Source organism: Magnolia sinica, chromosome 8 (assembly GCF_029962835.1).
Source record: "Magnolia sinica isolate HGM2019 chromosome 8, MsV1, whole genome shotgun sequence".
NCBI lineage: Eukaryota > Viridiplantae > Streptophyta > Magnoliopsida > Magnoliales > Magnoliaceae > Magnolia > Magnolia sinica.
The window spans coordinates 66,554,611-66,574,393 of record NC_080580.1 but is presented as its reverse complement, the minus strand read 5'-3'; the positions used below and the strand labels follow the sequence as shown (position 1 = coordinate 66,574,393).

General features: G+C 37.3%; 1 protein-coding gene and 1 non-coding gene across 2 annotated transcripts; both read right to left on the bottom strand.

Moving 5' to 3' along the window:
- Positions 1-4,112: 4,112 nt before the first annotated feature.
- On the bottom strand, positions 4,113-4,185 carry TRNAE-CUC (transfer RNA glutamic acid (anticodon CUC)). Its single transcript has one exon. It is a non-coding gene; the product is annotated as a tRNA-Glu (tRNA).
- A 5,624-nt stretch (positions 4,186-9,809) lies between these two features.
- LOC131254291 (uncharacterized) lies at positions 9,810-10,166 on the bottom strand. The gene has a single exon (XM_058255284.1). The coding sequence runs from the start codon at positions 10,164-10,166 to the stop codon at positions 9,810-9,812; it is 357 nt and encodes a 118-aa protein (XP_058111267.1).
- Positions 10,167-19,783: the final 9,617 nt, after the last annotated feature.

The following is a 19,783-nucleotide window of genomic DNA, read 5'->3' as shown; positions in this document are numbered from 1 at the left end:
AAGCAATTTTCCGTTGTATATGCCAACAGATGATGGTAATGATAAAAATTTCTTTCCCTTGATTTTGTTGCTTCTTTAGGACACTTAGACAGAGGCAATTCTATCGTGCCAGCACTCAGTAATTGATTCATCATAGGGACTACATCTTCTTTTTCAAATGTGAATCCCTCATGAGAATCAAGTAACCTGGGCCTTTTGTCACTAATTTTGCCTCTGTAACGATTTGATTCTTCATTCCTTTCTATCTTTCTCCTGTCGTGAGGGATATCATTTTTCTTCTCGCGATCCACTATATTTGCTATCAGCATGTTATGTCCTCTCCTGGCTATTTCGTAGTGAAATGCTGGCATTTTCTTAGTCATTAGCTCCAAGGCATGGGCTTTTGTAGCCAAATCGCAGAAAGTCCTTATGTCAGCACTGGTGAGGCCGAATGCAATCTCCGTCTTCATAGAATTCAAACACATTTTCACAATCATCATCGAAAATTGACAAATTCGGCCATCCTAGTTGAACTTTTCTATCCTGATCGGAAAACGACAAATTCAATAACCACAATGGAGACTGTCGGTCAATCCATTTCGAATAGAGCTTATGGTCGACCAATCTGGTAATATGGTTGTGAACTTGTCCTGCTATTTCCTGAAATATTTGAAAATTTTAGTCATGATTCAAACGGCGTGATTCAGCCATTGAAGGTGGTCCAAGGCCTACCTAGTTTTGTCTTCCATTATATAGTGGATTCCCAAGGAATGGCTTTCCCCTAGGTATATCTTGATTTTCTTTTTCATAAATATAATTCCTAACCTCCCGCTCTAGTTGGCTGAACCTGACGGACATCAGAGCATTCCATATCTCTTAGATTGGAGCCGGATGAATATTTTTTTTTGTGACAAAAGAGATAGGGGTGCGATGCTAGATTTTCGACAAAACTAATATCAACAATTAACTAAGGCACATTTTGCTACAGCACGGGAAGTGTTCTTTCAAAAAACATAATATTTAGGCTTCCCTCCTGGCTAACTATCTATCTGTTGATGGTTTCAGCTTAAATTCGTAACTGCTCAGCTTAAGCTCGTTACTGCTCTTCTATATGTCAATTCATCATTTGCATATCACGTAGCCAAGTCATTGTTATCTCAGAAAGATCTATTAACTACCTCATTTTCTTATTATTTTCATACTGACTAATGTTATAGCGTCCCACCGAGCGTGCCAATAATCGTTGTTGCTTGGTGCAGCCGGTGCACAATGGATATTTCTGACAACCAAGCAGTTTGTTGTCCTACAGGGTGTGTTAAAAACTATTATGTGGTTCTGTTTTCGGCTATATATGTGCGGGCATGCCAAAATTGAAATTGCGCCTCAATTCAAACTGAACAACTATAACCTCAAGCGCCAAGATAGATAGACACATAGTTAATGACCAAGACCTAATGAGATCGGTCGCCTATTTAGCTACTCGCTCAATGTGTAAACAGGATCATGTGATATTCAGAGGGTGGGGTTTGTCCTTTGATGATGGGTTGCATATTTGCCTTTCATATGAAAGGACTTTTTCAATACAAATAAAGTGAAATGAGAAAGGGATTCTAATAGTCGAACATGAGGAACAGTTGCAAAACACCTTTTTGAGTGAAGAACTGAATCTAGCGTGCGAGCATGGACTCAAATTACAGCTAAAATTACTAAAAATTTATTAACGCTACGGATTACACTAAAGAATGTAAACAACAAGCTGGAAGCAAAGGATTACACTAAGAAATGTAATTTCCTTGATAAGAAAAGTAAAGGATTACTCTTTGGATGTATATTGACTTGGTAATTGAAAGGATAATTGAAAGATAATGTTTGATTTGATTGGGTTGGTATGAGGTCAAATCTTTCTCTTACATTCTGCTCCTGTTTGTAGCTTTAATCCGGCCATTTGGATTCTTCCCACGTTGACGGTTGCTATAACCATTTAGCACCAAGGCTTTCTGGATGCTTCCTACGCTCTAACAGTTGCTGCAACCATTCAACACTATACAGCCTTCTGGAGACTTCCTTGCCACATGTCCTAGTAACCAATCCTGACCTCCTTTCTAACTCGACTACATTTCGCTTAGTCGCTCGATCGAGCTCCAGGATGATCATCAGTCACTTGATTGACCTCCTGAATGGCTATTAGCCGCTTGATCGAGCTCATGGATGACCATCGGCCACTTAATCTAACTCTTGGATGGATATCGGCTGCTTGGTCGACTGCTTGGTTTTCTTTTGGATTCCTCCCAATTACTCCATGTATTGTCATCCTGTTAACTGTGATTATGTAAAAAGCACTTCAAACATCTTTGGAGATCTTTAGCCTGTAATATATTTCCATTACTATAACACATTTACTTTCTAATTGGATTCTTAAAAAAAATAGTCGGGAATACGGTACAACAGACGCAATAAAATTTTTAGATGGAACTGATATTGTGTTTTTCTTTCATCCAGGTCCGTGTTAGCTCAAGACCAATAAACTTCACTGTTTCAATGGTGGATATCATTATCCCAGCTATTTTATGTGGTGTGGTGCACTTGGATGTGCTTTAATTTTGGTCTCATGTCCTACAATAAGGTGTATATAAAAATAAATGGATGGCGCGGATAAAGCACATACATCAGGTGTGGCCCCACGGAGTCTATAGAACTGTGAGCACTACACCACACAATCCGTGTACGAAATATCTTCCCAAAAATCAATGGTTGGCAAATTGCATGGGCCATTTAAGGCCTGTTTTGCCAGCTGCATTAGGTAGGATTAAGGTGGATGGAATCGTAAAAGTTACAATAAATTCATGCATAAGGTATTGTCCTTGGATTGGGTGCATTTGATGTTTTCTAAATCTATGCTTGGAACATATGCATTAAAAAATAAATTTCAGGATTTACTTTTAAATTACCTTTGGATAGAACCGGGATGAAGCAAAAATCCATCATCCATGGGAATAGTAATTCCATCTCACACTTTCCAACATAAGGCTCATTTTCCAAAACCAACTAAGTTAATTTTAATCCCATCTCCCACTCCTTCCAACGTGTCATTCCCAATTTCAAAGTGGGATTGATAATGCAATCCTATTTAATATATGCAACTTAATACCGATGTCCAAAATGAGCTAGAAAAAAAGATTTAACCGTGTGGTGCTTGGATATGCTTTAATTTTCCTCTCATGTCCTAAAATGAGCTAAATAATAATAATAATAATAATAATAATAATAATAATAATAAATAGATGGACGGCGTGGAAAAAGCACATACATCAGGTGGACCCCACGGACTCTAAAGAGCTGTGAATGCCTCCGTGAATGCCTCACTACACATACATCGGCGTCCGAAATATCTTCCCTAAAATCAATGGTCACCAAATTGTTTGGGACATTTAGACTATGAAGAAAAGCTGAGGGATGATTTTGGGAGTGTCTATACTCCAAGAGGTCCTGCCCCACCAATTGAATGATTTAGATCACCAGAAGGTGGCAGGCCCAGGGTAGATAAAAGCACTCGGGCGTCCAGATTATTATTATTATTATTTTATAATTTTTTATGTGTGCGCGTGGGTCGGAAAAAGATTTCAGACGAAATTCACACTGTAGTTGCACGTGTTACTCGTAATTAGAAGCTTCATCCCGGTGGGCACATCATGGACTAGTCCAAATTTAAAGTGAATAATTGGACGGCAACGATCATGAGTGGAATATTTCTAGCATCTCTCATCGATTACATGGACCACAACTCAATTTGTGGGATCCAAATGTGCAGTACATTTTCCGAAGCTACGTGGGGCCCACCGTGATGTTTGTAAGAATCCACCCTATCCATCCATTTTGGCGGCTCATGTTGAGAGTTGAAGCAAAAATTCGCACCGATCTCGTACTCAACTGGGCATACGCTAGGAAACAGTGAGGATTGATCGCCCACCGTTGAAACCATTTTGGGTCCAACATGATGTTTATATGCGATCCAAACCGTTCATAAGGTCATTCCTATTTGGATGAACTGAAAACACCAAAGCAGCAGCCTGATCGCAAACCTCATTCCTATTTGGATGAACTGAAAACACAATAATAGCAGCGAGCAAAAAGAATTCCGTTGCCGGGACTTGAACCCGGGTCTCTCGGGTGAGAGCCGAGCATCCTAACCAACTAGACTACAACGGATTCGTTGCACATACGTGGATAACACTATATTATATATATATAAAATGAATAATGATCGTAAATTCATGCAATTCCTTTCGACCACTTGACCTGTGGTCACAAATGGACGGCTGGAAAGAAAAGTGATCAATGATTATACGTTGAAGATGGAGTCGGGTGTGATTTTTGAGCTGAACTACCAACATGGATCAACACGAGATAAGTGGCACGTGCTTTTGACCTCCTCAAGCTTATGATAACTAATGTCTGATTATTTCTTTCCTTTTATAAAGAACCTTGGTCATGGGATATACAACTGTGAGATCTAGGCCGTTCATTACGTTGGTCGAAGATATATTTCACTCATAAGTTTTGCCAAACTCTATTAAAGAAAACTTGCATATTCAGGGCTGCCTTGAATATGCAGCTTTTCTCGTTGGGAACTTTTTATTGGCTTGGCTCCTCACCGTTCGTGTATCTACTCTGCTTGGAAAACTTGTGCACTAAGAATTATTATCTACTATATTTAAATAACTTGTGCATTCAGTTTTGTAACTCTATAAATATAATAGCCTCGATCCTCATCAAAAGTACGTGTGAGAGTTTTCAAAAATATAAAAAACTAATGTATAGGAGGTCGCAGACACTTTTTATTGCAAAGACGGGCTAAAGAAGGCCAGAGAAGGGCCTATCAGAGCGGAAATGATACGTACCGTCGAAACTTCAAATCAGTCCGGGATGAGTTTCTTGACATGTTATATATGATTTTAGGGGAGGAGAACCTGCTTAAGCTAACCAACCCATTATGCTGGGTTGCACATGCTGGATTTGCGAGATTCTATTAGATCGAAGGTCAAAAGTTCCATTTATTTTCTTTGTTACTATAAATAGTAAGTTTTAGTTGGAGTATAACTTTTGATCCTTTGTATTGTAGAAGTGGTGCCAAACATGAAAAATACTTAGAAAAGTTAGGAGAATAATGCCAACTAAATTGGACACTTACTATTTTTTGCTATAAATAGGAAGTTTACTATTTATAGTAAGTCATGTTTTAGGGTGTTTGAGTTGGAGTCTGAGTCTAGAACTCAGCCCTAGGTTTGAGTTCCTTACTTAAAAAGTTGTAATTTATTATTATTATTATTTTTTTATACCATCAATCAAGTTATTTTGAATTTATTAAGTATTATTTCATCTTTTATCCCTCGTGGATTCGAGGAAGCTCTGTGAGGAGTCCAGAGACCTCTGTGGATTTGGAGTAGTTATCCCATGAGGAAGACGGTGATCAACCTCATCACGTCCCTCCCTACACCAAGTGATATCAGAGCGAGGATTCTCTTCCGGCCAATGGCAACTAATGATGGAATGGGCTAAAATTTTTATGGATGGCAACATATTGATTCGTTATCAATTGAAAAAAAATGGAAGCTTTCCACCGGGAGAGCTAGTTGACCATGCAAAGGCTGTAGGCAACCAGAGACTATATTGCAGATGCACTAATTCCGCCACAAGTGCAAGGTGATGCTCAACCACCTGTGATCGTTGTACGACACAACCCCAATTTACATATATAGAGCACTTTCGAAGGCAAATCGCAGGGCTATCCTAGATGAGTCAAGCTCCAGTGACAAGGACGTTGATGGCGTCATTGTTTGACGACTAGTCCATGTAGACAATCAACTGTATCATGTTATAAGAGGCTATTGAGGTAAGGCCAAACTTTCTAGTTTTAATGACTTATTACGTATAAAAGACTTTCTCGATTAGTTAGACAAAGCAGAGAAATATTTTAATTACATAGACATGTCGAATGAAGAAAGTGAACTTAGTTGCATTCAAATTGAAATCCGGTGCTTCCGCATGGTGGGAGTAATTATTGCTCTCACGTGCCCGATAGAACAAGGTGCCCATTCGATCATGGCTATGGATGAGACCCCTTCTTCTATCACAAAATTTCTCTAATGATTATGAGCAGTTGTTGTTCCAGCAATACCAAAATTGCTGGCAAGGAATCAGACCATCATAGATTGCACTGAAGAATTCCAGCGATTAACAATGTGGAATGATTTTTTGGAGATCAAATCATAGAAGGTAGCATAGTTCATAGACGGTTCATGATCAACAATTCAGGACCAAGTTCAGATGCACCCGGTCAGGACTGTGAATGAAGTATTTTAGTTGTTGGGTAGGGCAAAAACACAGCTCGCAAGAGTCTCTACTCAGTCTTATCCTTCGACTCAGGCCCCCATGACAAGTCCCACATAGGATTCATTGTTTGTCAAAGGAAAGGAACTACTAGGAGTGTATCCTCAACATCCTACAATCGTAAACTATGACCCAAGGAGTGGCCCATCTAGGCCTCAACGCGTGTGCAACACCAACAACACGGGTCCGAGTAGGATTCCAAATCCTTATGGTCGACCAAGGTCGGACCATTGTTACCATTATGGCCAACCGATCCACTTATCAAACACTTACCCTCAACCCCCTATAGCCCACTTGGCCATTAATGAAGGGGAGGATGAAGGTGAGAGAGCGGAAGAAGGCACTGATTTTGATGAGAATGAATAAGTCACTGAAGAAGGAGCTAGTGATGAAGAATGACTGGCAGAGGATTATGACGAGTCCTTGGTTGTGAGACGATTATCGTACACTCTAAGAAAGGATGTGCACCCATAATAGAACAATATATTCCGCATGTAGTGTTCCGTCAATGCCAAGGTCTATAATAAAATCATAGATAGTGGCAGTAATGAGAACATCATCCCATAGGTGATGGTGCAAAATTTGCTTTTACCTACAGCAAAGCATCCTTCTCCTTACATGATTTGCTAGATAAAAAAGGTGAATGAGACTAAGGTAACAAAACAATGCACTGTCTCATTTTCAATTGGTAGGAATTATAAAGATCAAGTACATTATGACGTGGTCAACATGAAAGCTTATCATATGTTATTTGGTGGATCATAGCAATCAGACCATGATATGACCCACCGAGGATGAGACAATGTCTATGTCTTCGCCAAGGATAGTCGCAAGACAATCATTGCCCTTATGATATCAGAGAACCACCCCAAAGTTTCTAAAGTGGAGGGGAGCTCCCTCCTGACCAGTCGGGATTTCGTAGAGGAATCCAAGAAAATCGGTGAGGTTTATGCCGTAGTGGTAAAGAGTGAGGAATTAAAGCCCTTAAACATTCCTCTAAATTTAAGGTCGTTGCTGAACATATTCAAATAAATCTGGCCTGAAGAGTTACCCACTAGATTGCCTCGAAGAAAGACATCTAACATCACATAGATCTTGTTTGTGGGGCTATCTTGCCCAACCACCCTCACTATCAGATGAGTTAAAAAGAGTGTGAAATACTTCAGGGGTAGGTGAAGAAATTAATATGCAAAGGTCTTCTTATAGAGAGAGTATGAGCCCATGTACCGTAGCAGCTTTATTAACACTAAAGAAAAATGGGAGTTGGCGCATGTGTGTTGACAACCGGACAATTAACAAGATTACCATTAAATGCTGAATCCCGATGCTGCGGTTGGACAACATGTTTGATATACTAGAATGTGTCAAGGTGTTCTTTGAACTACATCTGAGGAGTGGGTACCATCTTATTTGTATCTGCCCAGATAATGAGTGGAAAACATTATTCAAGACCAAGGCAGAGTTGTATGAGTGGCTAGTCATACCCTTCGGTCTAACGAATGCTCCAGCACTTTAATGAATCGAGTATTGAAGTCGTTCATTAGCTAGTTTATGGTAGTATATTTTGATGATATCCTGATATATAGCCAGAGTGAGATGGATCACATGGAACATCTCGGGCAGGTAGTACAGGTCCTAACAGTTAACAAGTTATACCTTAACTTGAAGAAGTGAAATTTTTTTTAATGAACAACTTATTGTTCTTAGGATTTGTTGTGACGTCCATAGGCATTCGTATGATGATGAAAAGGTGTGAGCCATTAGGGAATGACTGATTCCAACAAACATTCATGAACTGAGGAGTTTCCATGTGTTGGTGACATTTTATCATTAACTCATGAAGAATTTTGGCATTATAGTCACACCCATTAAATATTGCATGAAAGGGCTATTTTATTGGACCGATGAGGTTGGCAAGAACTTTGTTGAAATAAAGCATCGATTATACACAGCGCTAATCTTGGTTCTTCGCATTTTCAACAAGTTGTTTGAAGTTAAGTGTGATGCCTCATATGTCGAAATTGGAGGAGTCTTATCATAGGAAGGCAGGTCGATAGCCTTCAAACGCAAGAAGCTCAACAAATCCTAAAAGAAATGGTTGATATATGAGCTTGCGTTGTAGGCAAGCACTACGACATTGTCAACATTATCTGATTTAAAGAAATTTTGTTTTCTACACTGGCCATCAAGCCTTAAAGTTTATTAATAGTTAGGTTAAATGAACTATGTCTGTGCTAAATAGGTCACAATTTTATAGGAATTCACTTTCATTCTGAAGCACAATTCAGGGCAGTAAAATAAGGTGTTGATGCAGTTGGCCACTGTGCATCACTATTAGTTACGATGAGCAATGAGATGGTCAACTTCTACTGTCTTAAGGAGTTGTATGCCAAGGATGTGGAGTTCAAAGATGCATGGATGAGGTGCTTAGAGGGTCATCCCAATGACCTACATATGAAAGATGGTTTCTTCTTCAAAGGTAATCAATTATACATCCCCAAAAGTTCTCTAAGGGAGCAAATTATACAAGAGCTACATTGAGGTGGCCTTGTTGGACACCTAGGGGAAGACAAGACGCGAGCTCTTGTTAAGGAACAGTATTACTGGCCCCAATTGGTATGTGGCGTGAGTAAAATGGTGCAATCTATCATGTTTGTTAGACCTTCAAGGGGTAGTCTCAGAAAATAGGCCTCTACACCCCGTTACTTATGCCTAACGACCATTTAAAGGACTTATCTATGGACTTTGTGCTTGATCTTCCATGAAGACATTGCACATGAATTCAATGTTTGTGGTAATAGCTCGTTTCTCAAAGATGACACAATTTATCCCATGTAAGAATACCCTCGATACAACACAAGTGGTGAATATTCTATTCTTTAGCAAGGTCATGCGATTATACGAGGTTCCTAAGACCATTACTTTTGACTGTAATAGGAAGTTCATTAGCCACTTCTTGCAGACTTTGTGGAATTGGTTCAGTATGCGATTTCATTTCAGCAGTGCTTACCACTTGCAGACCGATGAGCATACTAAAGTTGTGAATCACACGTTGGGAAACCTCTTCTAGTTTATTTTAGGTGTCAAGATGAAGTAGTGAAATTTTTTTTTTCAAAAGGTGGGGTCTCGCCCCTATATTAACAAAATGAACAGGGAATAAACAGACAACTCTTTCAGGTGGGCGCCACAAACATGTCGGGCTCACCTATCATATTTAAGCCCTAACGAAAGGAAACTAAAAATATCTACCAGCCACAAACTAGAACCAGCCTCTCTAACACTTGCAACCATCTTGGACTGGAGGCCCTCGGACTGAGGCTATCACTCTGGACACCAAAGCTAAAAAACTAACGCCTGATCGAGCTGAGGCCCACCTTATTCGAGGAAGATGCGCCCCTAACCTCTTTAGAGAGGGCAAAAGAAGAGGGGAAGACAACCGATGCTTAAGAGTTGCTGCCCAATCTATCCAACCCATCAGCAGGCCTATTCCCTTCCCCGAGGATGTGGTGGAACAGAACTTGACCTTTAGACATGAGACGAAGGATCCTGGACTGCCAGTAACGCCATTTCCAACTAGAATTAGACCATTCGGAGAGAGAATTAACCACCAGGAGCGAGTTAGATTCAACTATAATCTTAACCAGCTCCTTGGAGATGCAAAGGAGGAGCCCATCATGCACTGCCCTGATTTCTGCACCTGTATTAGACATTAGCCCATAACCTTCATGGAAACCAAAGAGGAAAACACCTTTTTCATCTTTGCAACTGCCTCCTCTCCCTTCCAGACTGGGGGAAGCCATTGACTCGCGATGGTCTGGAGTCACCCTCTGATTCGAGCTATCTGAACCTAGACCCGGGGGTGCCTTTCCTCAAACTTTGCTTCATTTCTCCCCTTCCAGATCTCCTAGATGATCACGCAAGGGACGACCTTATACAATGAGCCCGCCCAGCCCCCTGGAGAAGGACCACGCCACCAATGGGCCAACAAACCTTCTACTGAATTTCCTTCGAGTGACAATTTGTTGAATATGGCTGCAACACCGGACCAAATAGCCTATGTCAGGAGCTAAGGAGGAAGAGATGAGGGATCGTTTCAGCGGACGGCCCGTGGCCCGCGTCCCAGTTGCAGTAGACATAACGAGATGCAAGATGGATGCCTCTAGACTACATAACACTCTCAACCGGGACCGCTCTCCTGAGCACTTTCCAAACCAGTAACGAGATTTTAAGTGGGAGACGCGGATGCCACATGCACCCTTTTAGCCCAGCTGACACGCGGCCTTTAAGATCTGCACGTTTCCTAGGCAAACTTAACTGAGAAATGGCTCGACGGGTCAGGCAAAGTTTGCATTCAACGATGGCCTGACGGATGAAGTAGTGGGATTTGGCCTTATCTCAAGCAGAGTTTGCATTCAACGATATGGTAAACTGCTCAACACAGAAGTCTTCATTCTAAATTGTTTATGGTCAAGTGCCCCACCACACACTTGACTTTGTCCCTTTGTCCAAGCTCCTGAGCATGAGCATTGTAACATAACATATGACATACCAAATCATGGAAATTTATGCAGATGTACAAGACAAGTTGAAGCTTTGAACGACAAGTACAAGGATCAAGCCGTCGGCAACCAAAGATGTTCAAGGTGAGCGACAATGTTATGGTTCATCTACGCAAGGAGTGATTTCCAATTGGGACCTACAACAAGTTAAAGAATTGAAAGATTGATTGGTACCGATCCTCTGAAAGATCAATGACAACACTTACACTATTGATATTTTAGATGACATTGAGATCTCACGTACTTTCAACGTTGCGGACCTGAACGAGAATTATGAGCCGAAGTTGGATGAGAACTCGAGGTCGAGTTCTTTTGAAGTGGAGGGGACTGATGCAAAGTGGGTTGTAGACACTTTTATGACAAAGATGGACCAGAGAAGGCCCAATTGGAGGCGAAAACGATCTGAGCTGTTAGAACCTTAAATCACTCGTAACTCACAAACTAGGATTAGTTTTTCGACATATTATTTATGATTTTGGGGTAGGATAACCTACTTAAGCCAACCAACCCCTCCACACAACGTTTCCCATGCTAGATTTGTGAGATTCCATCAAATTGTCGGTCAAAAGTTCCATTTATTTTCATGCTTACTTTAAATAGTAATTTTAGTTAAGAGTATAACTTTTGATCCTTTGAGTTGTAGAAGTTGTGCCCAATATGAAAAGTCTTAGAAAAGTTAGGAGAATAACGTGGTTGGGACAAATTGAACACTTACTATTTTTAACAAAAAAAACCATGAAGTCTGATAGGAATAGAGGTCATTTATAAATAGTAAGTTTACTATTTATAACAAGTCACTTTTTTAGGGTGTTTGAGTTGGAGTTGAGTCTAAAACTCCATCCTAAGTTTGTGTTCCTTATTTAAAGAGTTGTAATTTCATTTATTTTTAAATCATCAATCAAGTTATTTCAAATTTATTAGGAATTATTTCTACTTTTATCCCCCGTGGATTTCAAAGAAGCTCTATGAGGAGTCCACAAAGCTCCATGGATTTGGAGTAGTTATCCCTTGAGGAAGATGGCGATCGACCTCATCACGTCCCTCCCTATGCCAAAAACTCACATGTTTCTACTCTTTTATAGTATCAAAGACATAACAGACTTGCAACCGTTTTTCTCTCTTTTACCTTTGTTTTCACATCACCTAAGCATCACTCACGATCTATCGAAACATCTTCTCATCGCTTTCCTCCCAACCCATATTTTCTACAATCTTCTTCACTAACATCTTTCACTACATTATTTCTCTTAGATTTAATTGCTCTAACTACATCCTCTAGCATTCTCAATTCCTACAACTTCTTTAATGCTACAATCATCATGGATAAGTTGATGGATTCCATCCATGTCCACTACATGTAGTTCATATAAACTAAACAAAAAGATGATGCTCTTTTAACCCTTAATCCCATGTACACCACTGGGTTTCAACAAGATCAAATACTCTTTGGGTGGATTCTCTCATTGCTCTCTGAATATGGCCCTTCTTAAGTTATTGGCCTCTTCACCTCGCAGGAAGTATAAGATCACATTAGAGAAGTTTCATTTCGTATGAAAGGATAAGTTATGCAACTGAAACTCGAACTTCAAACAATAAAAATTAAAAATTAAAAAATTTAAAATTTAAAAAAAAAAAAAAAAAAAAAAACAATCTCTTTATAATTGACTATCTTCAACAGGCAAAATTTCTCTCTGATAATATTTTCATTGTTTCATAGGCGGTTTTAGACTCAGATTTTATTGGGCATATTTTCCATGATCTTAGACCTGAATATGATCCATTTGTAGTTGCTCTTCATATATGCCTTGATGAGTTTGAACTCATGCTTGATTATCTTCACGGGCTTCTTCACAATCAAGAGCTATTGAGTCACAATATTTGCCCAATCATATTAACAAATGTTGTACTTGTCTTTTCTAAAGGACATTAACAATCAACTTTTTTTCTCCAACCAATCTCGCTGATCCAACCACAGACGTAGCCGAGGATATGGTCATGGCCGCCATACTTTTTTGTCACCTTCCACCTTCAATGGAGATACATGTCCACAGTTCTGGCTTTATGGTCATTTTATTTACATTATCTATATGTGTTGTTACCTATTTGATCAATCTTTTTCAGTTATCTAACATTTCACGCCTTGTTGTTATGCTTGTCGTTCAAGCCCCACCACTGCAAGATGCAAGTTGGTACCCAAATTTAGATGCTACGAATCTCAAGGCTGATCTTGGTAATCTTTACATTAAAACTGAAATTAAGGATCTAATTAGCTCAAAATTGGTAAGGTTTTGACCTTCTAATCTGTCACATTGGCTTATCAATTTATATGTCTTTAACTATTCTTTCTCATGTAAAGTATTTTGTGTGCACTCTATAACCATGAACTTGATTTATCTTTTTAACTTTTGTACTAACAACGATGTCTTCTTTGAACTTTATCCAACTTATTTTTGTGTCAAGGATTGTCATTCAAGAACTTTATTGATGGAAGGAAAAAATAAAGTTGGCTTGTATTGCCTCGACGTTAATCGTCATCATTCCTAGTCTCTCTATTCTCCTGATACCCATGTTAAGGAACATGCATTTATGGATTTATGACATCATCATTTAAGCCATCTTCCTTCGAAAAAATTTCATTCATTTTATCTAAGAATAAACTTGTTATTTTGAATAAAAAGCACTTGTATTTTTGTTCCCTATGTCAAAAGGTAAGGGTCATAGATTTCCTTTTATTTTTCATTTATATAAAGTTTCTTCTCCTTTAGAATTTAATCAATTTGATTTGTGGGCTTTGTGCCCGTTTTGTTTTCAAGTGACTATTGATATTACATACATTTTGTAGGTTCTTTTAGTCGCTATACTTAAATATTTTATTTAGCTCAAAAATATGATGACTCAATGTGTTTATTTTCTTTAAAATTATGGTTGGAAACCAATTTGAGCATAAAATCAAGAATTTTCATAGTGATGGGCAATGAATATGTTAAGTTTGCATCTTTTCTTACATCTAATGGTATTGTCACCATCTATCATGTTCCTATGGACTTGAACAAAACAAGTTACTGGATGGAAGCATAGGCATATAGTTGAAATTGGCCTCACTTTAATGGCACAATTTTCAGTTCCCCATTGTTTTGGGGATGTTGCTTTTGAAACTGCCATTTTTCTTATCAATCAATTACTTTCTCTTGTTATTAACAATAAATATCTTTTTAAATTTCTTTTCGGATGTGAATGTTTTCCCTTCCTTTATCCATATAATGCCAAAAAGCTTGTTCTTCGTTCTCTCCCTTGTATTTTTCTTGGTTATAGTAGGCAACACCATGGATACCGATGTTTTTATCCTCTTACTAGGTATTTTTATATTTCTTAGCATGTTATCTTCAATGAAACAAACTTCTTTTTTTTTTTTTTTTTTCGCAAATTGACCCAAAAAACTTCCTCTCAAACTATACCCTCTCCCAACATTAATCATCTACCTATCATCTCTCTTCCAAACCATTCACCCTATACCTCACACGTGTCCTCTCCGGCTTCCCGTTCACTTCTTTGATCATCTACCTTGTTAGCCTCTTGGTTTTGCAGATCCCCATTTTCTTAATCATGTGTGTTATCTTAAAAAGGCAATATATAGTTTAGAGCAAGCACCTCATTCCTGTTATAATAGACTTGGCATATTTCATCATCATCTCAGCTCTCTTGGATTCAAAGTTGACACATCCTTGTTTATCATGCAAAAAAGGGCCTCTCACTATGTATGTGCTTGTCTACATCGATGACATTATTATCACGGACTCCTCCACTGGTGATATTCTTCAACTTATGAAAGCTCTATGCTTTGAATATTTCACTAAAGATCTTAGTCCATTTAACTACTTTTTAGGCGTTAAATCACTTTGTATTTCTGATGAATTGTTTCTTGATAAAACCAAATATGTGACAGATTTTCTTCACAAGTTTTATATCGATGGGGCTAAGCCTACTCACAATCATATGACAGCTAGTCTTTAACTCTCTCATTATCAAGGCTAGCCTCTTACCGATTCCGTACAATATCGAAGTCTTGTTGGAGCACTTCTATACCTCACTTTCACAAGGTCAGACATCTCCTTTTCGGTGAATAAAGTGTGTTAATTCATTTATTCTCTGACATGTGACAATCTTGGTGTTGTTGAGCATATATTCTTTGTTACTTGAAGCACGCCATCTATTATGGTCACATGATACGACTGGCCTCTAATTTTCAACTTTATATTATTACTGGTGTTAATTGGGTCAGTTGCCCCGATAACCATTGAGTACAATTGACTATCTTGCCTTTCTTCTCACAATTATTATATCTTAGAGCATTCGAAAGCAAACAACTGTTTCCTAATCTAACAGTAAGGCCAAATATCATAGCATTACTCTTGCCACTGTGGAGCTTTCTTAGGATCTTTTCTTTTTTTTTGCTTCGTGAGTTAGGTGTTTCTAATAGTCATCATCTTCTTTGGTGTGACAACATTGGTGGCACATACTTAATGCTTAATCTAGTATTCTATGCACAAACAAAGCATATTTCTATTTATTATTATTTTGTATGGGAAAATGTGGCCAATAAGAAACTTAGGATTTTTTTCATCTCCTCCAAAGATCAACTAGCTAATGTTTTCCCAAGAGCCTTGGAACTCAATGCTATGAGGAACTTCACAACAAACTCATTATCCTAGCAGGACCACTTTGTTTGAGGGGGTGTATTGAGGAAACTAACATATATAAGGATAAAACTTGATATGCAAGTTTCCACTCATTTTAAATCTTTTATTAGATTATCTCATTGCCACCTATGTACTTGTTGAATTTAGAATACTTATACACCAAACATTATTACCTGATGTATTTAGAAAACTTGTACACTAAGCGTTGTAACTCTATAAATATCATGGATTCCTCACCAAAAGTAGGTGTGAGAATTTTCCAATTAAAAAAAGTGTGTTTCTCTTCTTTACTCCTCCCCTCAATGAAAGTTGCATAGTTATAGGAAGTTGTTCGCATCGTTATACACGTGCACGTGCATATAACTTTAGTATTTAGGAAAGTTGGGCTCTAAGCTATAAATTCTAACCACAAAAGGAAGCTTTACTTTTGCAGAAACCTAAATATGCGAGGAAAAAGAGTCCACATAGGACTTGGCTTCAATGATGAGAAATTGAAAGCCTGTGAACAAAAGAGACTTTGAGACCTCTCCATCAAAGATTACAATATATGGGGTTACCTATCTATTACACACAGTGAGAGAAAAAATTGGGAAGAAGGTGGGCGAAGGGCATTGACATGTGTAGGGATAAGGGAGTAATGATTGGAGTAGCTCATTATCAAGTCTACCTATGTAGAATATACTGTTGTTCATTGTCGATTGGCATGGCTTAAGGTGTTGGAGAATTTTAAAAGGAGTTAAAGTATCACATTTTAACTTTTATAGTGAAAAGCTTTTATCCGACATAAGATAGAGAGAAGGTTTGTGAAGGGGTTAAAAAGCTTTCCTTGAGATGGCCTTTAAAAAAAAAAAAAAGTATTAAATTATGCTCTAGGAGGAAAAAATGGCTGGAAAAATAGTAAAGTGGGTGTGTACAAATTTGGCCCCAGTAGGCTTGAGCGGGTCCCATCTTTGAGTATTGATGGACTCAGTTTTGTTAAAGTTATTATGCTTTTTAATCCTTTTTAATTCATTTTATAATCTTTGAATGTCGCTCATTTTGAAAAGATCATTTCAATTGTAAGAAACGTCTCTTGAAATTTATGCACATTAATGTTATGGTAATGAGTTGTTATATGCATCTTAAAAAAGAAGTTTTCTCATTTTTAGGGTTTCTTAACAAAAATAAAAACATCTCCCTCTCTCAATTTTAAAAAAAAAATAAAAATAAAAAAATCTCTTTATTTTCATTTTCCCGAGCATATAAAGGAGAGTGTCCTTGGGTGTGTTTGTGGTGTTCGGTTCTTTTGTGGCTTATAAGCATTAGAGAAAACTGTAAGCTGAGTATTGTATTATGAACATAGCACGTTAGGAACTTGTTGCACTGGTAAAATCAACTGAGGAATGCAAACTATTTCAATGAAAGTGACTACATCCACTCCTTGTCCGAGCAAGAAACTTCATATATGACTTTCTTTGGAATTAGTCTAAAGCAGGCATGGCATTCCAAATCTTCATTAATTTATTCTATTTAAATATTTTAATTTAGATAAGAATTAATAGTTTTGAGATACATGGGCCATATGACTTCAAAAAATTCTTTGAATAATATTAATTTTGTTTACCTCCATGGATATTATTTTAAGAGGTGGAAACAAAAGATCTAACTCTACCTCATAACTATTTGAGTGGCTTATGTCATATAAATCAATAAAAGCACTCTGATATTTATAAACCTGAGCTATTTTTTTCCATCAAAAGCGGGATGATTATGATTACCTCTGCAAGAATTATATGTTCAGTGCACTATCAACCCAATTATATAATGTGTTTTGTGAATAGACTCCATCAACTAAGATATGGTTTGTCATAAAATAAAATAAAAAATAAATAAAAGTATGAATGATATAGTGCTCTTACTTAAAATTTGGGATGCTCAGCAACTTTGATGGCATGGGGCCCCAAAATAAGTTATTCTCAATATTCCTGTTGAAGAATGAAACATTTCAAGTGCCAACAATTATTTAAAGGTTACATCAACTCTGGAAAGATTTTAAAAACTCTTCCATTGTAAAATCAAGGAGCTCCCTATGGAAAGTCTTATAGTATGTCTTTGTATGAGGTAGGCAAAGCTTTAGGATAAAAATGAAGAAATAAGGGATGAAGTTTTCAAAATCAACATGCTAAATAAGAAGAATGAGAAAGTCCAATTAAAGATAAAAAAACTCAATAATCTGAAACTAAACTAAAATAATCAATTTAAAAAGAAACCTACGACCAAATCCAAAATAAGAAACCTGAAAGTGAGGACAAATCTATAGTTGTTTTGTATATTGCAAATCTAGTCATTTTGCAGGAGAGTACCGTAATAGTAAAATGAAACCTACACCTCAAGTAAATCTGACTAGTGAACCACTTATTGTGGCAGTCATCATGGAGGTCAACATGGTCAAATTAGGCCAATGTGATGGGTGGTGGGATGACATGGGTACTAACACACATTTACGTTATGATCATTACTAGTTAAAGACCTACAAAGCAGTTGCAACTGGTGTGAAGGTTTAAATGGGCAATGTTGCTACGACTAACATGGTTGGACAATAAAAGTTGAGCTTATGTTTACCTTAGGAAAGGATATTACACTGGCCAATGTTCTTCGTGTTGCAAACATACATAAGAACTTACTGTTAAGCCACCTTTTAAATAAGATAGGTTTGAAACAAGTTTATGAGTCAAATCAAATTGTTAATGTGAAGAATGGATTTTTTTATTTTTTATTTATTTAAAAAGGCTATGAAAATAATGAAAAATATACCATGTTTAAAATCAACATTAAAGTGAATAAAATTTCTACTACTTACACTGTGTGTACTATTTCTTTGTAGGGGTGGTAAACTACATCTCACTACAAGAAAACTCACTTTTACCAACGAAAATTTTTGTCGCTAAATCCATTTATTTCGTAAGTAAAAAGTTTTACCAACGAAAATTTTCGTTGGCAAAACACCGACGGTAAAGGCCTTTATCAACGAAAAAAAATTTCGTCGGCAAAGGTAAGCAAAAAGTATGTAAAAAACTTTTACCGACGAATTATTTCGTAGGTAAAAATATTTCATGATACTTTTACCTACGAAATCTTTCGTAGGTAAAAATATTTACAAAACATTAAATAAACTTTTATCAACGATTTTTTTCGTAGGTAAAAATATTTACAAAACTTTTCCCTACAAAAAGTTTCATAGGTAAAAACGTAGATGAGACTTTTACCTACAAAAAGTTTCGTAAGTAAAAAACGTGGATGAGACTTTTACCTATGAAATACTTCGTAGGTAAAAGTCTCTCTCTTTTTTTTTTTTTTTTTTTCAATATTCTAGCACAAAGTTCCTGATATACACCTGTCACAATATATTTCATCATATTCTTCTTAGTATACACCTGTTATATAATATATTTCATCATATTCACATTCACATCTATCTAAACCCAAACTACGTAAATCCATCCAAACATAAACTACATCCATCCAAACACAAACAATCATATCCACATCACATTCATTCATGCATAAATACATATAAGTTTAACATCATAAATAAAATATAAAAAATTATTCATAGTCTATTTCCTGATAGGGCTCACAAATTTCACACATAGGGCTCGCAAAATTCAGTGTGGTGAACAGATCATCTACTATGCACGCACACCTAGGTCCTTACTCATGCCTTCATCGTAGATTCAAAATAGTTTCAATACAAGGTTACGAGTTCAAGTACCCATTGTAGGCGTAAGTGACTCTGGTGTGTAAGTGTATGTTAAAAGAAAAAGAAAGAAAGAAAATGCTGATTTATCTTTTTGGGTTGAGCCTAATAGTACTTGGTGATTTCTCATTAGGTAGAAATTATTATTAGTTGTTTTTGGAAAGGTGAGATTAGGCTACTTATAATTATATAACATAATAAAATGTTGTACATGAGCAGACACCACAAAATAAACAATCTTATGGAAAAAAACAAATGAAAAGAGAGAACATATGAAAGGTGATCCTTATTTCCTTTGATGGATTTAAGCTGCATGTGCCCTACCCAACTTCCTATAAGGAGAAGTTATATGTATCTTGGAATAATGTTGGTGACAAATCCACCTTGTCTATTAATATTATCATATTGTGTTAGGACATAACTCT

What these genes read in the sequence shown, in the direction of transcription:
- LOC131254291 (XM_058255284.1), bottom strand. Translation starts at nt 10,166, where the DNA reads ATGGCTTCCCCCAGTCTGGAAGGGAGAGGAGGCAGTTGCAAAGATGAA.